Source organism: Anguilla rostrata, chromosome 1, assembly GCF_018555375.3.
Source record: "Anguilla rostrata isolate EN2019 chromosome 1, ASM1855537v3, whole genome shotgun sequence".
Taxonomy (NCBI): domain Eukaryota; kingdom Metazoa; phylum Chordata; class Actinopteri; order Anguilliformes; family Anguillidae; genus Anguilla; species Anguilla rostrata.
The window spans coordinates 8,998,195-9,020,829 of NC_057933.1; the positions used below are offsets into that span (position 1 = coordinate 8,998,195).

Consider the following 22,635-nt stretch of genomic DNA (forward strand, 5'->3'; position numbering starts at 1 on the left):
TGAAGATTGACGGTGTTCAGGTGGTTTCTCCCAGTCTCTATATGGCAAATCTAATGCTTCAGTGTAATATTAATGATTGTTGATGATTCCCATGATGTGTCAGTGATTCATTATTCAGCATACAGCCCTATCCAGAACAAACCATTTGAGAGAGGTGCTCTACTGAGCAGAGGATCAAACAGACGTCTTGTTACCTGATCTGGACCTCCTGGAGGCAGAACAGACAGGCTGCTTTCTTCTCAAAGTTAAGTAAGCTGTGAGGGTTTACCTTCCAGTGGTAGCAGAAGGGTAAATATGTGACACACTGAGCAGTTAATTTAATTTTATAAAGTTATGCAGGACTGAATGTCCATGTTAGTTGATATTAGAATCAAAGATATTGTGTCAAACAACTATAATGTAGACACTGTCCGGATGGGAATGAAAGTTTACTCTTAAAAATTTAAGGGAAACCAAATAGCACAATTATTTGATAATATGCATGAAAACTTTGAGTCAGTGGGCTAAAGCGGAGTTAGTTATTTGTTCAAAAATAAACCAAAGACACTTCCACAACTATGGAATCCCCAACTTCCCAACAAAGTACCCATACATAAACACTGAAATAGTGCGACCAAGACACTCACATTGAAGTAATGTGAAAACATTCATCACAGATCTGCAAGTGATTTTATTCAAATACTTTTTTTAAAATTTTTATTGGCAAAAGGTCAAAAATAAATAAATGGACATAAATGAAACAAATGAAGATTCATATCATGCAGAATTCCCTGAAATAAAAAGAATACTTTCTGTTGTGAAGAGTAAAAAACAAATGAACAAACTAACAAAATGAATTAACAATCCAAGTTTATGTGACATTAAATGGAGGGTACGTTGTGGTGTGTGATAATTGTGTCAGTCACGTGTTTCCAACCCAGAGATGTGAGGTAAGACTAATATGGCAAAAAAAACCATAAATAAATAAATAAATAAATCAATTTATAAATACTAAAAATAGGGGTTAAGTCTTCTTTTTCATGTAATTTAAATGACAAGAAAAGGCATTTTTTTGAAACCAGTAGTTACCCCCAACAATAAGATTGCATTTCATCACTGAGGATTTTGTCAAGTATTCTCTGATAAGAGGATGCATCTTCAGTAAACCCCACACAGGAAAACACAGCCTGCCGATGCAATCTGGAGTGGAACACACAGCAGTTTTCTTCAGTGACATCAGCAGTCCCCAGTCCCCAGTAACAGGAAGTCCTGCCCTTTTTTGGATGCTTGGAAACAAAGAGGTGCAGGGACTACTCTCCCCTGAATCTCCGCTGTCTTACCTCCTCTGACAACATCAATGTATTAAGGTCGGAAATGTCAATATAACTAAGCACAGTAAAGTTTTTTTTTTTTAATGACAGTCAATCTGATAAATTTCTGTGAAATTAACATTTTCTCTGTAACTGTTTTGAGAATGTTTATAGAAATACCTATGAATAGCTGAAATATAAACAAGAATGAGGCACCCCACCATATTCCCCAATGCAGTTCTCATCAGCTTGATAAACCAGTAACTTTGCCAGTACATATCATTGTAATTATACAGACACATCCATGACTACACTGTATAACACTATGTACAGTGTGTGTAATGTATACTTTTGTGGACAGAATCAAACATGGAGAAGAATTGCTTTTGAGACCATCAAACAACTTAGTTACTCATTCTCATCAGCGAGAATTAAGTTTCACATTTTATTAAAATCACCAAGAAAATAAATTTAAATACTGTATAGTCAAAAACTTGTGTAGGGGGAAAGAAACCTCCTAAGCTATGCGCTCAACACCACAAATAGCGGTTTTGCCCCGAATACTTTCACTGTGGATTACAAAGCTTTTCTGTTGATGGTCACACTGGGCGCCATCTGACTTTTCCCTCTATATTGTCCAGCTCTTAATCCAGACCTATTTTGCATCCTACCTATTGAGCAGTGCTTCACTTTGTCCCACCATAAAGAGGCATAGATAGCCATGACTCCAGGCTTGTGAGTTGGAATGCAATACCATTAACATCCACAGGGAGTCGAGACTGTAGTTGAGATTGGTAAACCTGTTGTCATGGTGACAAACTTCTACATGGTAGTGAGGAAACACAGTCATATGTCCATCTAAATCAGGAAATATTTTTATGGTTTTTCCTTTAAATGAGCTGACACAATGTTGACAAAATACAATATCCTGTTGTTACATTTTTACTCCATTTATATGTGTAATACTTATATTTTGGAACACATTAATGAATTTTAAACGACTTTGTGTGAATGAAGGTTTTAGAACAATGGTGCCATTTAGATATGCCTTCCCCAAACTCCTAACATTAGTGAAAATAAGTTTATTCTTTCATTGAACTTGGCGGTCAAATGATGGCCAACAATTTCATCGCCTCTGCCAGCTTTTGGGAACTAAACTTTTCATCACTAAGGTAATATCTTTTCTCAGCACTTTCACACCCTTGTCCCCTGCTCCTGCAAACACATACACACACACACACACACAGGCACGCACATACGCTCGCTCTCTCTCACACACACACACACACACACACACAAAAGCACAACCATCCACACACAAACAGCAGTGAATTCAGTGTCAATAATTTGATCAATAGTCTTACATCAATTTTCCTTCTCCGTACAGTATTTCATGTTTGTCTTTGTGTTTCCTGACAAATAAAAGACTGAAGATAGAAGCTGAGACACGCCCTTCACAGGGAGAGACGCATTGAGTGGTGAAAGCTCTGTGTACATAGTACACACACAGGTGGAACAGAATTTCTGGTCTGCGTCTACAGCACACAAGGCAAGGCTGTGTGTTCTGTGTCCGTATGTCTGTCCTCTCCCATCTCAAATCCACAGTTAAAAGTAGCAAAATCAGTAATAATAATAATAATAATAATAATAATAATAATAATAATAATAATAAATAGAACCATTCAGTCACCCAAAAAAGATAAGACTGGCATCTCGAACAATAACAAATATTAATTTTGTTTTCTTAAGAAAATAACACTTCGACGGTGCCCTTTTGTTTTCACTTGGATACACATTTTAAATACCTTTTCTCTTTTTTGTAAGACATCCACTAGGGAGGGGTGAAGAGGCAACTGCTCCAGTACATAAAGCACACAGACCCGGACTCGGTTATGGTTATGGTTATGGTAAAAATGCTGACGTGGTATTCATATCCACACACACACACACACACACATATTTGTTCTTACACACGTGGCTGTGTTCATATGTTAACACATATATTGAAATATGTACATATATGTATCACCCTCTGCATGAGCCCCTCACCCTCCTCCTCCCTTGGTTTCTTCTCTTTTTTTGCTCAACAGTGACCCCCACGTGAGACCTACTTCAGTAGAAATTTTGAGGACGATGACCTGGTGTAATCCATACCCTGGGGGGGGGGGGACATCCAGTTCCTTTTAGCTCTGAGAGGGAAGGTGGGGAGGGGGGGGACGACATATTTACAGCACCGCTCGCCAGAGAACGGAAAAACCCAAAAGAGGGCCAGTAACCGGACCAAACGGACCACCAGGAACAGAGCGCCCCCTTGTGGGCCAGAGTGTCACTGCAGCTTCCGGGTCACCCTCTGAGCTTATCTTCTCGGCATTTTTCCCGCCCAATTTTCTCTTTGGCTTTTCTATCCCACTATCACATCCCAGCCTCTTGTTTCCACCCAAAAAATTTTCCCATGCTGCACAGTTACCCCACCCAGTCCCTTCGCACCACCCCATCTCTCCCCCTGGGATACAGCTGTGCCCCCCCATTACTCAGTATGTAACGAGCAGCTTGAAGGCAAACTAGCAGCATTTTAAGTAATTATCCAGTGCAGTCTGAACAGAGTAGTCTTAGGGACACAAATGGACTCTGTAAGTACACCTCATACTACTATTTTAAAACCAAACCTCACAAACTGTACTCGCAAACTGTACTCAGCTGCTCTAGGTACAGACACGAACCGTACTGGTGCAAGCCCACTTCGGACACAAACTCATAGAATCCGAGTTAATACTGAGTCATTGTACGCAAGCGATCTTTCATATGCAAAACCGGTCAGCTCGTTCTTGGTCGCACTGAAATCCTACCTCTGCAACAAAATGTTAAATGTTTAGGGCGTCTTACTCAGCAAACAGCCTGCACGATTCTCTTTGTGTACAGGAGAAAAAAGTAATAAATAAGCAATGCTATCTCTTCATGTGGCGAGAAGTTTAATTCTCAGAAATACACAACGAGGACAGGACGTCTGCCGCCCCACCCCTGTCCGCCAAAAAAACGGGACGGGCGCAAATCCATCGTCCCACTCCCATTCTGTCCTGCCCTACAGATAAGCTCAGTCACGTCCCCCCAAGGCCACAGCGATCCTCTATCACTGAAGTTGTATATGACCACATTGAAACAAATATTCAAAATATACAGAAATTATGGAAATATATATAGATATATAAAGGAAGTAATGTTCAGGGCAGTTTGTTAATGTTCTTTTTTTCGTTCTTTTTCCGTTGTTTCAGTAGTCATTTGTCTGATGAGTAAAATTTTGCCCAAGACCTCTTCTCTCTTCTGAGAACCCTGCAATGTTCCTAGAGAAAACTAAACGAAACAAAAATAAAGACTATGAACCAAGTCCATTCAATTGTCATTCAACAGCATATTTCCATTTTATCATGTGTTGTTTTCAGATGAAATACTATTCTTATCCATTATGCAGCTCAGAAAATAGTTCTTTGATACCTCTTTTTGTTGTTTTTTTGCCTTTTTTTCCCAAAATACTTCATTTTAAAAAAGTCATTCTTGTCAGATGTTGAGAAAAAAATAGACTTCTGATATCGCCAACTTTTTTCGAGTTTTGGACTGTTTTCTCCTCAGATGATGAGACTCATTTTTTGCCACCTATTTTTGATATCAAATATTTTTTTTTATTCAAACTCCTGCGTGTTTGAGTAGATATCCCGCCCGCCATGCTTCGCCCCAAACCCCCTCACCACTCGGGCACACCTGGACACGGGCAGAGCGGCATCACCACGATCGCCATCCCCCATCCTGTGTGCCCGATACCCGCCTCTACTCCATTCCTCTGAAGAGTAGGCTTTGGAATTTAGTGTCCAAAGGGAGGGAGGGAGGAAGGGTGGGTTTAGAGGCTCTTCCCCCCCCCTTCCACCCCTCACCTCCCCCTGTTCTCAACCCACCCTCTACCCTCTTCCCTAACCCCACCTCCCTGTACCACCCCCCACCCCCAAAAAAAAAAGAAATTCCACAATGAAAATCTACCCTTGTATTTTTTTGTGTGTTGTACTTTGAACCTTGGACTGGTGTTTGTTTGTTTGTTTGTTTGTTTGTTTGTTTTGTTTGTTGTCTAGAAGCCCTGTATATGACAGTAGGCCTCCAGGCCGGAGAAGAGGATGTAGAGGAGCCAGAGGCTGAAGAGGAAGGCGGTGGTGGCCAGTCTGTGTCCGCGGGGGCCGCCCAGCTCCCCGCCGATGTGGGCCCGCCGCCGGTACAGCAGCACGGAGACGGCCAGGAAGGCGAAGATGGTGAAGAGCGTGACGGAGAAGGCCAGGGAGCCCGCGTGCACCACGAACGGCTTGCCCTGCAGGCGCCAGTAGATGGCCGCCACCGACCAGGCCACGCCGATGCCCAGGAACACGTTGACCGCGTTGCTGCCCGTCACGTTCCCGATGGACGCGTCCGCGTACGTGTCCTGCACCGCCGCCACCTTGCTGGCGAAGGTGTCTGCGGGGAGAGAGGGAGGGAGAGAGGAGAGAGAGGGAGAAGAGAGGGGGGAGAAAGAGAGAGAGAGAGAGGGGGGAGGAGAGAGAGAAAGGGGAGGGGGAGAGGGGGTAAGGGCAAAGAGAGGGAGGGAGAGAAGGGGAGAGAGACAGAGACAGGGAGGAAGAGAGAGAGGGAGAGGGAGAGGGAGATGGGGTAAGGACAAGAGAGGGAGGGAGAGAAGGGGAGAGAGACAGAGACAGGGAGGAAGAGAGAGAGGGAGAGGGAGAGGGAGATGGGGTAAGGACAAGAGAGGGAGGGAGAGAAGGGGAAGAGGGGAAGAAAAAGAGAGGGAGGGAGAGAAGACGAGAGATAGAGAAGGATAGGGTGAGAGAGAAAGAGAGGGAGAGGGGGTAAGGACAAAGAGAGGGAGGGAGAAAAGGCAAGAGATGGAGGGAGGGAGAAAGGAGAGAGAAATAGACCTTAAACCACGGTCCTGCCTCATTACGGTCATCAACAGGGTACATCCCACAGTATTTACTGCGCAGAGTAGGGAGCTCCCTGGTGTCCCTGGCAAACTTCCCAATCTGGCTCACTCAATCTGGCTATATCACCCCCACCCCCCCACCCCCCTTCATCCCCTTCAGTTTAATTGTCAAAATGAATCCCTCCCTCTCCACCTCAGCCGATCGCCGTCATCATCATTATCAGGAGTTGGGAGAACGCCACACGATGGCGTTTCATTCGCGCGTCCCTCTAACACACGCATAAGAAACGCAGTGAGATACGCGCACGGGCGAGCGCGCGGTATCTCCAGCGGCCGGACGGGCCCAGGTGACTCCGCCCTCGCGGGACTCACCCGGGACGGAGGTGCCGAGGGCCACGAACACCACGGCGGTGACGGAGTCCTTCAGGCCGATGGTGCAGCCGAAGTGGGACGCCAGGTCGCCGATGACGGCCGTCAGCAGGCCGATGATGACGATGGACACGGTGAAGCAGGCCCAGCCGTTCCAGTACTCGGTGGGCGGCACGCAGGCGAACAGCACCTTCCAGAACACCGTCAGGAAGTGCATGACGTAGTCGAAGCAGGACGGCAGGCGTTCTTCCCCCGAGTCCTCCTCATCCTCGTCTCCTGGGGGGAAAGGGAGGGGCATAGTGGAGAGCAGAGAGGGAGGCCGAAAGAGAAAAATGTGGAGGTGGGGGTCGGGGTGGGGGTGGGGGGCGGCGGGATTGGCAGACAGTGAGCCAGAGAGAAGAGGATGGAGGGATGAGGGAAAAGGTATAGAACCAGAAAGGAAGATCAGTGATGAAGGTGAAATTGAGGAGGTATTGGGGATGAGGGAGGTAGACAAAGGGAGAATATTATTATTATTATTATTATTATTATTATTATTATTATTATTATTATTATTAATAATAATAATAACATATATTGCCAATTAATAAATTATTCATGCATGGTACAATTGTCTTCACTCTAGTGTTTCTTTTGCACCTCTACATCATGAACCAATGCACTTGTTGTACGTCGCTCTGGATAAGAGCGTCTGCTAAATGCCTGTAATGTAATGTAATGTAATGTTTTAGTCATATTGCTATTCTGTTTTCCACTATATTTCCATTATGATACAGTATATTGAGGTACAACATTTTTAAAAAAGCTTTTAAAATTTTACCAGGTTAGTCCCACTAAGATTAACATCTCTTTTACAAGAGAGACCTAGCCAAGAAAGGCACTGTGACATAATCTGTGAAATGTGAAATTTCTGGGTGCTCTTGGGCACTATTTCTGAGCAAGCAGAATTACCTGTAATAACCATGGTAATTTTGTTCTGAATCAGAACTAAACTTTCCTTGTTTTCTCCTAAAATTTACACAGTAAAATATCCAGTGTTCATTCAGTTCTAACGGAGTTTATATGAGTCCACTCTGGCCATAGTGGGCTCACATAAACTCCGTAAGCGTTGATTTAACGCTGAACATTTTGCTGTGTACACGGAAAATACGTGTCCTTTCTTGGGCGAAAGCCCAATTCTTATTTTAAAAAAGGCACACGACCTGACAAGACACCAAATATTATCTGGTCAGGTGACTTTTCCCACCTTAAGGCGGCCAACTGCAGCCCTTGCCAACTGTCAGGAGTAATGCGATTTAAAATGTCAGACCCTTTGTCAGTGGGGCTCATAAAAAAATAAAAGACGCCATTTTATTGAATATTTCAGCACAAGAAAGGAAGCTTGCGTTCCGTAGCACATAAAGGCACAAATGGATGATGCCTGAAAGTCTTTCAGGAGGAACACGGAAGCCAGAAACAAGCCATTCTTACCATTATGACATCACACACCATTATGACTGCATTTGATCCCCCCCTGCCCTCTTGCAAAGCCTGATGCAGAGGAACCGTACGCCCGCATTGCTGCCCCCTGCTGCCCACAAAGTGCACAGCCGGTTCATACCTGCACTGACTGTAATGGCTTCCATGAACTGCTCTCTCCAGGAGTTAGTGCCCACCACCAGAGCCAGGTTAGTCTTCTTGATTAGTTTGTCCACTGTGTTCTGTGAGATAGAAGAGACCCACAAAGAAGAAGTGCTGTGGCCTTTCCATCGTGATTTTGTTAACAAACGGGGAGTTCACAGCTCACAGTCAACACAAGAGGACAGCAAAAAAGCATTTTTATACACTTCAAACATACATAATTTCTTTATTTCTTTAACATTTTAACAAAACGTGGCAATGGATAACACATAAATAAACAGAATAAATGGGGGAAAAAATTATATTTTCTGTTGTCCAATGAATAACACTTTCAGAATATTTATAAGCACCTCTGCTACTTAGCGGAGACTCCTCACCTTGAACTCATAGGACTCCTCGATGATGACCTCCAGTTTGGAGTGCTCTCCCAGCACCGGTTTACCCATCTCTGCAATCCTCTTAGCTTCCTCCTCCTCCACCGTTAACTTCCTGTCTGGCACGTCTGCGAAGGACAGACAGAGAGGCCAAATTCATAAATCAGAAAGACGCTCGGTCGGGTCTGTGCATCAGCTCTGCCACAGATACTCTACACACAGGTCAGATGATCAACTCTTGTGCATTCTGCCACAGATGCTCTACACACAGGCCAGATAATAAACTCTGTAAATCAGCTCAGCCACAGATACTCTGCACACTGGCCAAATAATTAACTATGTGCATCAGCTCCACCAAAAATACTTTACACACTGGCCAGATAATCAACTCCATGCATTTAAGCCAGTGGTTCCCAATCCTTTTTCTGGAGATCTATTGTCCTGCATGTTTTCATTCCAACCCTAAAAAAGCACAGCTCATTCAACAGCTAGAGATCTCACTGAGCTGCTAATTAGAAGAATCAATTGTGCCAAATTAGGTTTGAAATGACAACCAACAGGAAGGCAGATCTCCAGGAACAGGGTTGGGAACCACTGATTTAAGCATTATAAATTGGGTCACTGTCATTAATGACGATAAAATGTTCTAATTTTCAGGTTCACAATGGACATTCACAAAAGGTTACGGAAGGTGAGAGCAATCAAGTACGGCAATCTCAGAGGTCGAACTATTCCCAACCGATGGCTCCACTTCTAATTTCTACCTCTTAACATTTCCAAACAAACGCCTATAGTTGAAGTGGAATTCAGTTGAAGTAATTGTCGAGCGAGGCTCTTTTCCGCCACTAGATGGCAGTGTAGAAGACACTATGAGGCACTGAGAAAAAAAAAACCCCTCCGGTGAAGCTCCTCTCCGCCATCCAAATGTGCTCAGCTTGAGCCTCTGATCTCGCAGTTATAATGACGGCGCGGCTTTGTACACTGGATCCACAGATCTCCTCATCAGATGTTCCCCTGCTGTAATCGTAATCCTTTCAAGCGCATTACAAAATGCTGGAATTAGCGCTTAATTTGCATGCTTGTGCAAAAAAAAAAAAAGACAAAAAAAAACCCCCCAAAAACCAAACAAAAGAAAAACACACAAAAAAGTTCAGACCGTGAGAACTTCACACGCTGCATGCTGTTGAGATTTTCCACTGTAGCGACGATTCAAACGAACTACACGCACCGTCTGATACCGGCCCGTTTGAGGCCTGTGTCATCAGAAACCAGGAAGTGAGTCGGGAATAAACATCTCAGCACAACCATTAATTAAGTCATTTTTTTCCAGTTTCTAACACAAATCTGTCCTGTCCTGGTGGGTGCGCGAAGGGGGGAAGGTACAGTGTGGGCTCCTAGGGGGTTCACCAGGTCACATGCTTGCCAACCAATTCCAAGAGACACCGCACTACAGGTGTCTGGCCTGCTAACTTGCAGGGTATGACATATTTACATACCCATTAACCAATCTAAGTACATCCACCCACCTGGGTATGCACGCGCACACACATACACATGCAGACAATTATTCTACGTTCTCAAACTGCACGTCTGTGTCATTGCCATGACATGCTAGCACTTCCCTCTTGCACGTCACACGTGAAAGGCATGTTCAGTGCTCATTTCCAAGCCAAACATTCAGAAATTTTAAAAACATAATCCTGTAAATATCACATATATCACACCACGCAGCAGTAATTAAACTGTAATTCCACGCCACAGGTTTTTTTTCATCTTGGTGATTATCAAGTGTTTGTGTCCTGCGTTGGACCGCAGAGCATAATTCATGCGTTTATGATGAACGAACCCACAGACCGAGGTGTTAATCAATCGTTAGGTGAAGGGGGCAACGTTGGAGCAGTCAGTCAGCTCTGCACACCGAACACGTCAAGGGACATCTCACCATGCTCACCAAGCGAGTGCCCCCCCCCCACCCCCACCCCCAAAGAAAGAAAGTGATGGCAATGTGAAGAGCCAGCAGAAGAGGTGCAGGGTATCAGAGATGGTGTCTTACCTTCTGCTAACAACAGAGCTGTGGGGAAAAAAACAAAGGAGAGTAGGAGGGAGGGAGGGAGAGAGAGAGAGAGAGATACAGAGACAGCGAGAGAGAGAGTGAGTGAGAGAGAGAGAGAGAGAGAGAGAATGTTGATCAGAGGGAAATGAAGAGGAGAATGTGGGGAGGAATGAGAAAGGAAAAAAAGAAAAGTCAGTCAAACGTACAGAAAAGAGAACAATGAGATGACATCGGAGCATGATCGCGGCGTGAACAGTAAGACTCCGCAGTGTTCCGCTGCTGGACACTGATTGGCTGCTTAGGATTCTCAGAAGCTGTCTTTGAACTCACGGATTCCATCTGACAGACCAGGGCGGTGCTTAGCATACTGGCACAAGCAGGACAAGCTGAAAGGAGAGGCTTCAGGAGGGAAGCAGGAGGCCGTTTTGGGCACATGCCTGAGGGCACACACCCAACCCATGTGAAAACTTTTGATAACTATGGACCATACACCCATATTATTATGATCATCTTTTTTTTTTGTTGAAGAAAATGCTTTGTAAGTCTTTTGATTTGGGAACACAATGATGGATGAGGGGACCAACCTCTTATAATATGATCTGTAGCACAACACTGAGGCCATAGTCTAATCCGTATATAATTGCAACACAATGACAATGTTTCACATCTTGACTTGAAATGATTTATAATCAGCACTTTTTTCAAATGCATGTAATTCTATTAAGACAGTGGAACTGCATATTTGCTTGCATAGGATGGTTCTTTCATCAAATGTCCTTGCACGATTTCTGTCATTTGTATGCAATCCAACAAATTTACTAATCTTTGTTTCGCTGTACATAGCTCACCATTTTTCTGTGTATATTTGCAAAGGTACGCATAAAGTCTAAGCCACCTTTTTTTCTTTTTGATTAATTGCTCATCAGTTTTAACTGGCATGCAGTGCATCCAATAGAAATTAAAAAAAAACATCACGCTTTTATTAGTGCAACATCCAGAGAGTCCTCATTTACATCTACCCACAGTCCCAGAATCTGTAAACACATTCTCAGGGTCACATGACCCCATGTGATCCTGAGCCATCCACTCAGAACCCGTATCCAGAATGCACCACTGTACTGCTACGTTAGACAATACTGTGACACCATCACCTCATTCAGTTCACACAGTTCAATATCCGAAACCTGGTCCTTGTGATAAGGGCCATGTCTAAAGCACGGACTGGACCCCTTTTGCAAAGCTGAGGGCCATGTCTGAAGTATGGACTGGACCACTTCTGCAAAGCAGAGGGTCATATCAAAAGTATGGACTGGACCCCTTTTTCAAAGCAGAGGGCCATGTCTAAAGAATAGACCAGACACAAACTGCACTCCTTTTGCAAGGCAGTACTGGACACAGGCCAGACATATCAATCAACACCACAGAGAGGAAGAGCGTCAGACCAAGACAAAATCTCCAGTTCTTGCTTTTGTTTAATAGTCCGAAATTTTTCCGGTCATTTGAGACGTTAAGAGAATTAAGCCATTATCTAATTATCTGATCTAATTGGGTATGCTTAATTGGCAAACGCAGGGGTCGCAAAGATAAGCGTCTCTGTGTCCTCCATCAAGTGGGAGTCTTAACCAAACAACAGCAAGGAGACATCGAGGGGGGTAGGGGAGGGAGAGGGCAGGATGGGGTGCGGCGGGGCGGGGCGGGAAAGAGGTGTTAAACTTGTCCAGCGGAGCAGATGATTGGATGAAAGGAATCAGCACAATTGGAGGGGGAGCGATGGGAACTGAGGCCTCAGACCCCAATATGTTTCCCGCTCCGAAGCCGGTCCGGTTACTTCAGGTTCTGTGGTCTTTTCATTGATCGGCGGATGAAATTACAATTTCTCACAAAAGAACATTTTTACTTCATTTCTGCGGTCCGGGGATGGTTGTGGCCCTAAACGACTGCAAAGACACTACGCAAGCAGCCAGCTCTGAGCTAGAGGCAGACACACACACACACGCACACACACACACACACACACTCAGGAGAAGCCCTCCGCCTCGGTCTGGTGAGAAAGCTCAGACAGCACATTTGAGCCTGAGTAGACACCAACATTCCGAGTGACATCACATGATGCCCTGCCTGGGCAAAAAAATACAACAGGACAAAAAACAGTAACCCTCACGTCCCAGGTCAGCTCGCTTCGGCTTCACCATGCGCCAGCCTGGTACCGGATATGCAGAGGAAGAGGAGCACGAATCGCCGTTCGGTGGAAATCAAACAACTGACGTCCGACTGGGGACCGAAGCAGGTGGGGAAGTCGACGTGAAATGACAAGCGGGTTTTCGCGTAAGCGATCACTCATTTCCGAAACACGGAGACATTATTCAAAAAAATCCTCGCCACGACAAAAGAAAAGGGGGGCAACTGTCTCTAATCCGTTTCCCCACCCACAACAATACAAGTTTTCAGACCCTCTAAATCACACAAGTCGCGCTGTTAATCATCATTAGAAAAGGCATTAATTTGCGGCGGCCCACTCGCTTCGTTACGATTATTACTATTTGGGCCGCGCTGCTCGGAAGCCAGCGCTGATTTAAAACCCAGCTGTGAGCAGAACGACCGTCCACAGCCAAGCCCGCAATAACAATATGTCATCCTCCACAGGCCACCAAGGGAGCGCCGACGAGACAGACACGTCGGCTAATTTTAAAGGATGTCTCTCTTCCTCCCGAGATATCCCCGCCGAATCCGAGGGGGCCTTCATTTGCACAACGGCACAATCACCGCAGGAAATTAACCAAAGGGATCTAATTGGAGAGGGATTTCGACGCTGACGATAATCATCGCTGGTGCGCTTGCTCCGAGAGACTAATCAGATATGTCTCATTACAAAAGAGGAGTCCGCTTCAATCTTGTATTCGTGCAGGCGAGAATCACACGGTCACGTGGTCACACGGTCACCAACTCCCCTATCATGTCCTCTCTGCTGGTTGTTAGGACCGTGATTGTGGTTGTGAATGTTATTACTGCTGTTGTGGCTGCTTGTGACTGGTTGCCAGGTTGGAGGGGTTCTGTGCCAGAAATCACTGTGTATGGATGAAATATGAAGAGTGGAGTTCCAGAGAACAGGAGGCGGCCTGTTTATCTCTGTTCACTCCTCCAAGTCCCGTTCCCTTCACAGAGTAGCACAATGAGTCACACACCACAAAACAACCTGCTGTGAACACCCACATATATAGACACACACACAGGCATACACACGCACACACACACACACACAGGCATATACACATTCATACACGCACACAAAGAATATACACATACACAGAAACACAACACACTAGACACACACACCCAGGAATACACACCCACACACACACAAATACGAACACACACACACACACGCACACAGGTGAAGAACAGGACCTTCTGCACTTAACAAGCTGCACCTGCTGTCACTGCCTCAGGTCAGGCCTCTCCTGAGGAGCGTCTCACTCACACACACACACACACACACAGGGCGCAGAGGAAAGCGTCTGAGCGAGCCGCGAAGCGCCCGTGACGACCACTGACTGAAACAGAGGGGGATTGTGGGTAGGCTGCCTTTGTTCCCATGACTAATTGAGTGTTTGGCAAGAAAGCCATCACTCCGCTTGTTTTGTTTTGTTTTATTTTTATTTATTTTAATTAATTAATTTTTTTTTGCTTTGTCTTCCACGCCACTCTCCAGACCCTGTTCTGCAGTCAAAGCCAATAACCCTCGGAGAGAGACAGGCTGCCGACCACGCGATAACACTGAGCAGGGGCCACTTCTGCACAGTCACTGTTATTATTTCACCCTTACATATCCGGACATCTCCGTAATCGCGCTGTCTGTCGACACGTGTAGCGTTTAATCCGCCATGTTTCAGCCTATAAATTAATCTGTCAGTCATCGCTAACGAGTTTAAGAATCTCCCTCTCCGCGCCACGTTTCCTCGTCCCTCTCCTCCATCTATCTCTTCCAGCAGCGGTGACAGGCCTCTCTATCATGCTATCAGGATTTCGACAAGAGGCGCAGGTATTCCAAGATGCAGTTGGCCATCTCCAAGGGAAATTAAATGTGTAGCCTTCACTGAAGTGGGTGACTGAAGACTAGGGACTATTGCTGTTTGCAACAACGGGCTTTTTGTTGTTAAAATGGGAGTTAAAATTCAGTTTCAATAAAATAACATTTCTTTTGTTTCAAATATACATTGTTTTATCTTGTGCGATACACACTGCTTCAAGCACTACCTGTCCAACTTTGCATCAAATTCTATCCATCTATTATCTATACCTGCTTACCCTGGGTCTTGGGGGTGGGGGGCATCCCAGCATGCATTGGGCGAGAGGCAGGAATACACCCTGGACAGGCCGCCAATCTATCACTGCCTATGCATCAAATTGCCAGTAAAGAACACATCCTAAATCCTTCAGCATTGCAACACATGCAGTGACCTCTTCATCTCATTCTACAACACTATACACAGTGATTCTGAAAACTGGAGCGAAAAACTAATATTTTCTTATGGAAAAGATCACATGACATCACATCATTCTTCATCACCCCAGAATCAGGTTCTTCTACATTTGAGGAGACAGGAAAGAAGGCCACAGAATTCACGACTTCTCAAGCTTCCACACATCAGCAATGTAAATGAAAAATGTGATGCAAACAATCATTTTATATAATCGCTCAAAACAATACGCTGATCATTTCCATTCTTATGCCTTCACAATTTTTCAGACAAACTAAAAATAAAGAGAGTCAGACACACTTGAACTCCCGTTTATCGTTATTTAGAGAGGGTGCCTTATTAAGGGAATATAGTATTTGATTGCAGGCGCAGAACAAAAGTGTTTAATCAACTCTCTCTAGCTGAGATTATATGAGCCCTTTAGGGGCAATGAGTCGATTGTAGTATGTGTCTCTTAAATGTATTATATTTACGCTCAATACCTATGGCTTGATAAAAGTGCCTTGAACATACAGTACTTCATCGGTGATTCAAAGTTCTTGAACATTTTGAACTGTCTGTCAGATGCATGTTTACAGTTTTTTGAATATCCGTGCATGGGTGATAAAAAAAACATCAACAGCTGCCTGGTGCTAATAAGACTCCAGTGAATCCTGATTGGTTGTCACCAGGAAACCATATTTGAAAGAGCCTGAATGAGAGGCCAGGTCTGCATGATGCATGTGCATCTTCTCGTGTGAGAACATTATTTATTTCACGTTTGTCTGTTATTTATTTCACGTTTGTCTGTTATCTATGACTACAGCTGGAGGATGCCAATTGCTTTAAACAGGGGTGATAATTGAGCTCAGAGTAGAATGTTCATGGAATGGGATATTTTAAAAATGGGGGAAAATATCTTTGTGAACTAAGAAGAAAATAAAAAGTGTAGCAATAGTGCGTTACTGTACTACCCAGATCTACCTACCGAAATGAATAGTCAAAACAACAAGCCAAAATGATAATAGAAATCTTACATTGTTTTAACATTCTACTTTAATTTTGAAGTGGACAAGAAAACCATTTTTTTTTGTGTGTGTGTGAGACTTTTGAGTTTTCTCAAGGTGAATGAGCCGTTTTAAAAAAAGACCCTGCTCCAGGGTTCGGACACGTCTCATTGCTTACGGTGAGGCCCGCTGCGAACAACTGATGTTCTGGTCGTCTGACCTCCGGGTCACGTCCGAGGAAGCTGGGGGCCTTGTGGACCTTGCCAACCCCCGCCACCCCCCCACCCCACACCACCCCACCCCCCGCCCCAGAACAAGCTGCCATCACCTTCAAAACGAGTCCTCGCCCTGCCGTTCCAGCTGGTCATTTTTAACGCAGCCCGTGAGATCGCTCAGCTTTACGGGAGTGGCATAAAAAACGGCCTCTTCTGTCCGCCCGAACGTACGCACCCCAGCCCTGAGCCACTTCACACGCCCCGCAGGCAGCGTCGGCGGCGGGGAATTACCCACCGTGCATCGCTACGCGGCCCGGCGCGCGGGGCGTGTGGTCCTCGACGCGAGAGGAGAAACGACATATCAGGGGCCGAGGGCCATCGTCGAGGGCCACAAGGGGGAATTACACAGATGTGCAGAGGACGAGGGAAAAAAAAACCGAAAAACATACACGCTAGAGTATGATAGAGTCTGGTATCGATGCTAATTGCGTAGGGAGGTGACAAATACATTCTAAGAGGGTGGTGGGGGTTGGGGGGGGGGGGGGACGCTAGGCCGATGCCATCCTCGCCGTGTTTCGAGAGCTACCTCTCTCTCCCGCCAGTGCGTTTTTAGCGGCCGTCGTGCGAGTGTCGCGGCACGGGGAGGGGGGCGGGGGGGGGGGGGGGAGGACCGTGCGGTAAGTGCACGGGTGAGGAAGCCCACACACAGCTCTCATCAGCAATTACTGCTTTCAGCGCTCATCCACTATCAGCGTGAGGCCTTCAGCGCAGAAAAAAACTCTTCTCCTCCCCCTCTACCTCTCTCTCTCTCGCTCTCTCTCACTCTCCCTCTATCGCTCTGCACATTATCAAATTCTTCCTGGCTCTCCATACCTCTCTGCCTCCTCCCTCGCTTTCTCTCACTCTCTCTTTCTCTCTTCACCCCCCCGCCCCCCCCCCCCCCTTGTCTCCCTGCTCCTCCAAGCTCGAAATTCAACAGTTCAATTTAAATCTATTACACCTAGGCTTGCCAGACAGCGGCCTCCATGGAAACGGTAACCAGACAACAATCTCCGCGCAACATTCCTCATGTCTTTAATGGGACCGTGGCTCTCGGCCGTGGCGTGTTCTGACGTAAGAGCCCCTGCCATTGGCTAAGACGCTAAGTGACAGTTCTCCTCCGCCGTGACCCTCATCTGCATCGCTCCACACACTGTCCATTTTGTACGCCGCAACGTCCCGTCCCCGAGGTGCGGGCGAGGACCAGATGGGGGGAGGGGGGAGCTGGGGGGGGGGGGGGATTGTTGTGCAAAGTTCCCCATGGTAATTCTTGTGTCATTCTGTATACTCTATATATGTATTATGTTTCCTATTTTCTATGTAGGTAGTTTTTTGGCAGAAGAGTCAGCTGTCCCTCTGACAAGGGGCTGCCGAACCTTGGGTGAGAGACGCAGCATCCCCCAAAGGTGAGACACAGCGCCCCCTCCAGGCCGGCCGACCGCACCCCCCCCCCAGGAAAGCACACCTCACACAGAACTGCAGCACGGCAGGGGGGCAGTTGCGCCATGCACTTCCTACCCGTAAACTGTGTTCAGCCACACGACAGGACACACATGACACAGAATCATGGCTCACGTGGAGGACTGCTTTCACCGGAGGTCAGTCTTACGACAGCGCGCGTTAATCAGCCGTCTGCTAGCGTCGACGGGGTCGAACTTGCATTCAATTAGCTTTCAGCGACACCGCCAAAACGCACCGCCGCCATGTGTGAATAAATCCCCCTTCAATTAAAGCTGTGATATTACTTACGGACTACACCAGCCCCCAACACTTAACGCATTATTTGTGGCACTATTTTTTTCCGCTTATGACCCTTTCAACTTAAAAAAAAACAAAAAAAAAAAAAAACATATCCACACAGACCGTGAAAGTACTTGCACGTCTTTCATTTCAAATTTTTTTTGCAGTCCGGTGTTGATCCCCTCCTCCTTGGGGAGGAGTGAATCCTCCCCCCCCCCCCATCCCCGCCCAGTGATAGTTTGTGGGGCGAGGCCGAAGTAGAGGGTGGGGCACAAAAAGAGACGTGACCCAGCTGAAGGACTTCTCTCCCCGGCCTCCCCGATGCAAACTGGGTTATTTACAACACCCTTCAACACAGACCAGGACCGAGTCCTTAAGGAGCCGTGTCTATATCAATCAATCAATCAATCAATCAAATTTTATTTATATAGCGTATTTTACAACAGTTGTCACAATACGCTTTACAGACAGCCCTAGCCTAAACCCCCACAGGAGCAAGCCTAAGGCAACAGTGGCAAGGAAAAACTCCCTGTGGCAGATGGGGAGAAACCTTGGAAGGAACCAGGCTCAAGGGGGAAACCCATCCTCCTCTGGTCGGCTCAGGGTGCCGACTGGTGACCAGCATGTCAGCCAGTTTATGCAGAAGATATGATAAGTGATGTGGCTCAGATGATGGGTGGGGCCAGGTGGCGGTGATGGGGAACAGCAGGTGGCGGCAGATGTGGGCAGGGTGGAGGCAATGACGAAGGAGGGGCTGGACCGCAGAGGTGGGGGAGACCAGACGACTCTCGAAGCACTCTCGAGGGTTGGGGCAAGAGCCCCGCCGGCAGCGTGGGGAAGAGGGTGGAAACAGCAGTTAAGGGATTTGCAATATACCAGACAGTGAGTAAGTGCCAGTGCTATGTATTGTGGGACGCCGCCAGGAGTAGAATATGGCTGCATATCTACTAGGACAGGGATGGAGAGCCCATGCAGTCATGAGGGGTAGACAACCATACCCGCCTATCAAGAGCCAGCCCATGTAAAGTCGGGTCACAGCTGATTGACAGGTGACAGTAAGGAAAGGATTGCCACCTAGAAAGCTCTATGACTACAGGCTTCTCGCACCCTGTCTCCAGACTATAACTGATTGTAAGCTTGAGCATAGAGGTGCGTTTTTAATCTAGATTTAAATATTGAGACTGTGTCTGACTCCTTTATAAATAATGGAAGCTGGTTCCACAGTAGTGGGGCCTGTAGGAGAAAGCCCTACCACCTTTTAGGTTCTTGGAAATTCTTGGGACTACCAAGTAGCCTGCGTCTTGAGATCGGAGTGACCTTGTGGGCTTATAAGGTAGGAGCAGGTTCGATATGTACACAGGTGCACGTCCATGCAGAGCTTTAAAAGTCAGGAGCAAAACCTTGAAGTCTATCCTATACTTAATGGGTAGCCAGTGAAGCGACGCTAGTACTGGTGTAATGTGCTCATACTTCTTAGTTCTGCTCAGGATACGAGCAGCTGCATTCTGCACAAGCTGGAGACTCTTTAACGAGTTATTAGGGCAGCCAGAAAGCAGGGCGTTACAGTAGTCTAACCTAGACGTAACAAATGCATGGATCAATTTTTCAGCATCCTCGACTGACAGGAAATGTCTAATTTTAGCTATGTTGCGCAGCTGAAAGAAGGCAAATATCAAGAGTGTGAGGTTTTATTTTACTGCATTTTACTTCGTCTTATTTTAACCGCTAATCTAGAAGAAGAAAAAAAATTAAAAAATACATTTTCATGTTGCCATGGAAATTCACACTTGCCCAACAAGTCTTCATTCGATGCCAAGCCAATTTCTCTCCGGCGTTGGAATAACCTGTTATCACCATTAGAGGCTGAGCAAGAACGGTAATTCAGCGTGTATTACTGCGATGATTACTGCTGTCCACGTGTAGAGCTGTGATCGTACCAGAAATTTTAGTTAATGTCACTGATTGGATACGAGCATCTCGCAAGAATTTACCGCCTCTGTCAAAAAAAGAGACAGAATTATGAACAGTAAATGCGTTTTTACAACATTATTTCAAAGGATGGCTCTAATTCATTAAATGACCTAAATTACACCACTAATACTAATGGATCCACTTTTCATCATTTAAAATATCCTTAACTTAAGTTGTAACATTCCCAGCATCTGAAACAGAATGCTGTTCAATAAACTCAGGAGAACATGTCAGCTCACACCTGTCATCTGTCATCGAGACGTTTCAGGGTCTAAAATAATCTTTCTGTCTCCACCCGTTAACTCAGATTTAAAAAAAAAAAAATATAGAAGCTACAATCAGATTACTTTGAAAAATATGAACAGACTCAAAACCATTAAGTAAAGCAATGTCAACACGTTTGGCCCGGTTAGGATCAAATAAAAGGAAAACAAGTTAACAGTTTTGCCAGACTTTACCTTTCCCAGTAGGCAAACTCATAAATGCAAAGCACTTTAGTTTGTCACATGCCAAGACCACTCAAAATCTAAAATACATAAAATGCAACAAGCAATATAGCACTATGTGCAGTTTTAATTGCTTTGCATCGACTTATTGATAACTTTGCACTTCTAAAATGCAGCTGTGTGCCACTTGTTAACATTACTGCCAAGTCTAAACTTCCACAGCAAACATAATCAAAAAAGCAGCAGGCAAAATGTTTCTGATTATAGTTTATCATCTCTGTCTATATTTCCAGCATGATCTGCAGTGCTCAAACAAAATTATTCACAACCTTCATAAACATGGACAAAGAAAGCTGTGTTTAATGAACAGTACAGAGGGCCATCCGGTATGCTTGCGTTGAAAGGGATGTCATATCTACAGTGAAACAGAGTGGAGGATCTTCGATGTCACTGGATTGTCTTTAACTACTATCGATTGCTGAAAGGGGAAGTAGAAGCGCCCGGTGAAAAAGCATCCTTTACGTTTACGTAATAATCTTTACTTAAGCCCGTTTTCGGGCCGGGGAGCGGTATCAGAGTCAGGCGAGTCTAATTTGGGAAGTCTCCTGACATATTAAAGTAATCCCTCCCGGATTTCAGTATTAATTGAGTCATTTGTATTCAGAGAGGAGTCTGCGCACTTTGGATATAAGCCGAGTGAGAACCCAGAGCGCCCGCAGACAACGCGGGAGGGATTTGGAGATTTTTGACTAACTGGAAAACGGAAAGAAGTTTTACCCCCCCCCCCACCGCCCCCCCCCCCCAACTTCCAGGACTGATGCAAGCTTAGGAGGCAGGTATGCAATGTGCCCTTTCTTGTCAATGTAGCATTATAAATATTAAAAATTGTGATTAAGTTTGAACACTTCCAAAGATTTTTTTAAATTTTCCTTGAACATTTTTTTTTTGCCTTTCCTGTGCGGGTAAAGACCAGGCTGCTCTGATGGGATTTCTTTTCACCGTGCGAGACCATTTACCATTTCAACTCTGTACACAAGCCACTGAGTCATTTTAAAAGACCTATCTGTACTAAGCTTTAACCTGACAGTATTGATTGAAGAAAACATTCATTTCTGGACAGCAATAACGGAATGATTTCATTGGTCTGTTTGTACCCCCAGGTCCAATAAAATCTAGCCTAATCCCATCTGAACAAAAAATGGATTAATTCAATTGGCCTATTCAGAATTAATCACCAGGAAGTATTTTCAGAACTTACTCTAAACTAGGCAAAAAGGTCTCTTTTACGTCACTTTTAGCTTACGTGACAAAAAACAAAAAAAAACAAAAAAACATGCTCTCCTTCGAAACGTGAAATCGGGCTTCTGCATCTTTTCACACTGTAGTCCACAGAGGGAGACAATTTGTGTACAGCTTGAGCAAGTCGTCTGCAGGCGACGGAACGACCAGCAGGGGGTGCCGTCGAGCCCAGCGTGAGGCGACAGCCAGTCACGTGTCGCCCCGCGGTGCCGCCAACCACAGCCGGCACTGGCACAGTCCCGATTTGATACCAGACTGTGGCGGCACCCGTCCGGCAATGAAGTGCTTTAACGGAATAAGCCACCCAGCAGCTCCTGAATTCCTATCCCCCATGTGTGCTCTGTAGCAGCATCTCCTTCAGGTCCCGCCCACGCAGAAATGGCTGAATCAGAAATATCAGGAAATATTCTCTTTCCATTATAAGCCGGCCAGCGACCGCACGAACAGCGGGGCCGCATTGCTGTTCCATTATTTACAGACAAACGCGATTATGGGCAGGCGGGGCCAGAGAGGTGCAGCTGAAGACTTAACCCAAGGCACGACGCAGAGGGCTCAGGTGCACTGTGGATATAAATAAAAACAGCCATGTTGGTCTTGCGTGGCAAAGGCACACAAACAAGCTCCCGCCGGTCAGCAGTAACCAGACCCTACAGTGACATCATTAATGGGCGATGATGAGGAAACCGTGTCTTTATTTCAGACCAATTAGGCAGCTAATTGATTCAATACAGTCATTAGGAGATCTTCCAGACCTAGGATTAAGTGCCACTGCCCAGGGGAACAGGCTGGCCCCCCAGGGGCTGAA

General features: G+C 45.6%; 1 protein-coding gene across 5 annotated transcripts in view; it reads right to left on the reverse strand.

The window, feature by feature from the left end:
• Positions 1-650: 650 nt before the first annotated feature.
• slc8a3 (solute carrier family 8 member 3) overlaps positions 651-22,635 on the reverse strand; it is a 99,181-nt gene continuing 77,196 nt past the window's right edge. For 3 of the 5 annotated variants that reach the window (XM_064317948.1, XM_064317781.1, XM_064317856.1), the window contains exons 4-8: positions 10,657-10,674; positions 8,607-8,731; positions 8,210-8,309; positions 6,613-6,885; positions 651-5,777 (exon numbers count right to left, since the gene is read on the reverse strand). In XM_064317948.1, the coding sequence (XP_064174018.1) occupies positions 5,401-5,777; positions 6,613-6,885; positions 8,210-8,309; positions 8,607-8,731; positions 10,657-10,674 (893 nt within the window). In that variant the 3' untranslated portion in view covers positions 651-5,400. The remainder of the gene's footprint in view (positions 5,778-6,612; positions 6,886-8,209; positions 8,310-8,606; positions 8,732-10,656; positions 10,675-22,635) is intronic. The other 2 variants (XM_064318023.1, XM_064318109.1) reach the window with 2 other exon arrangements.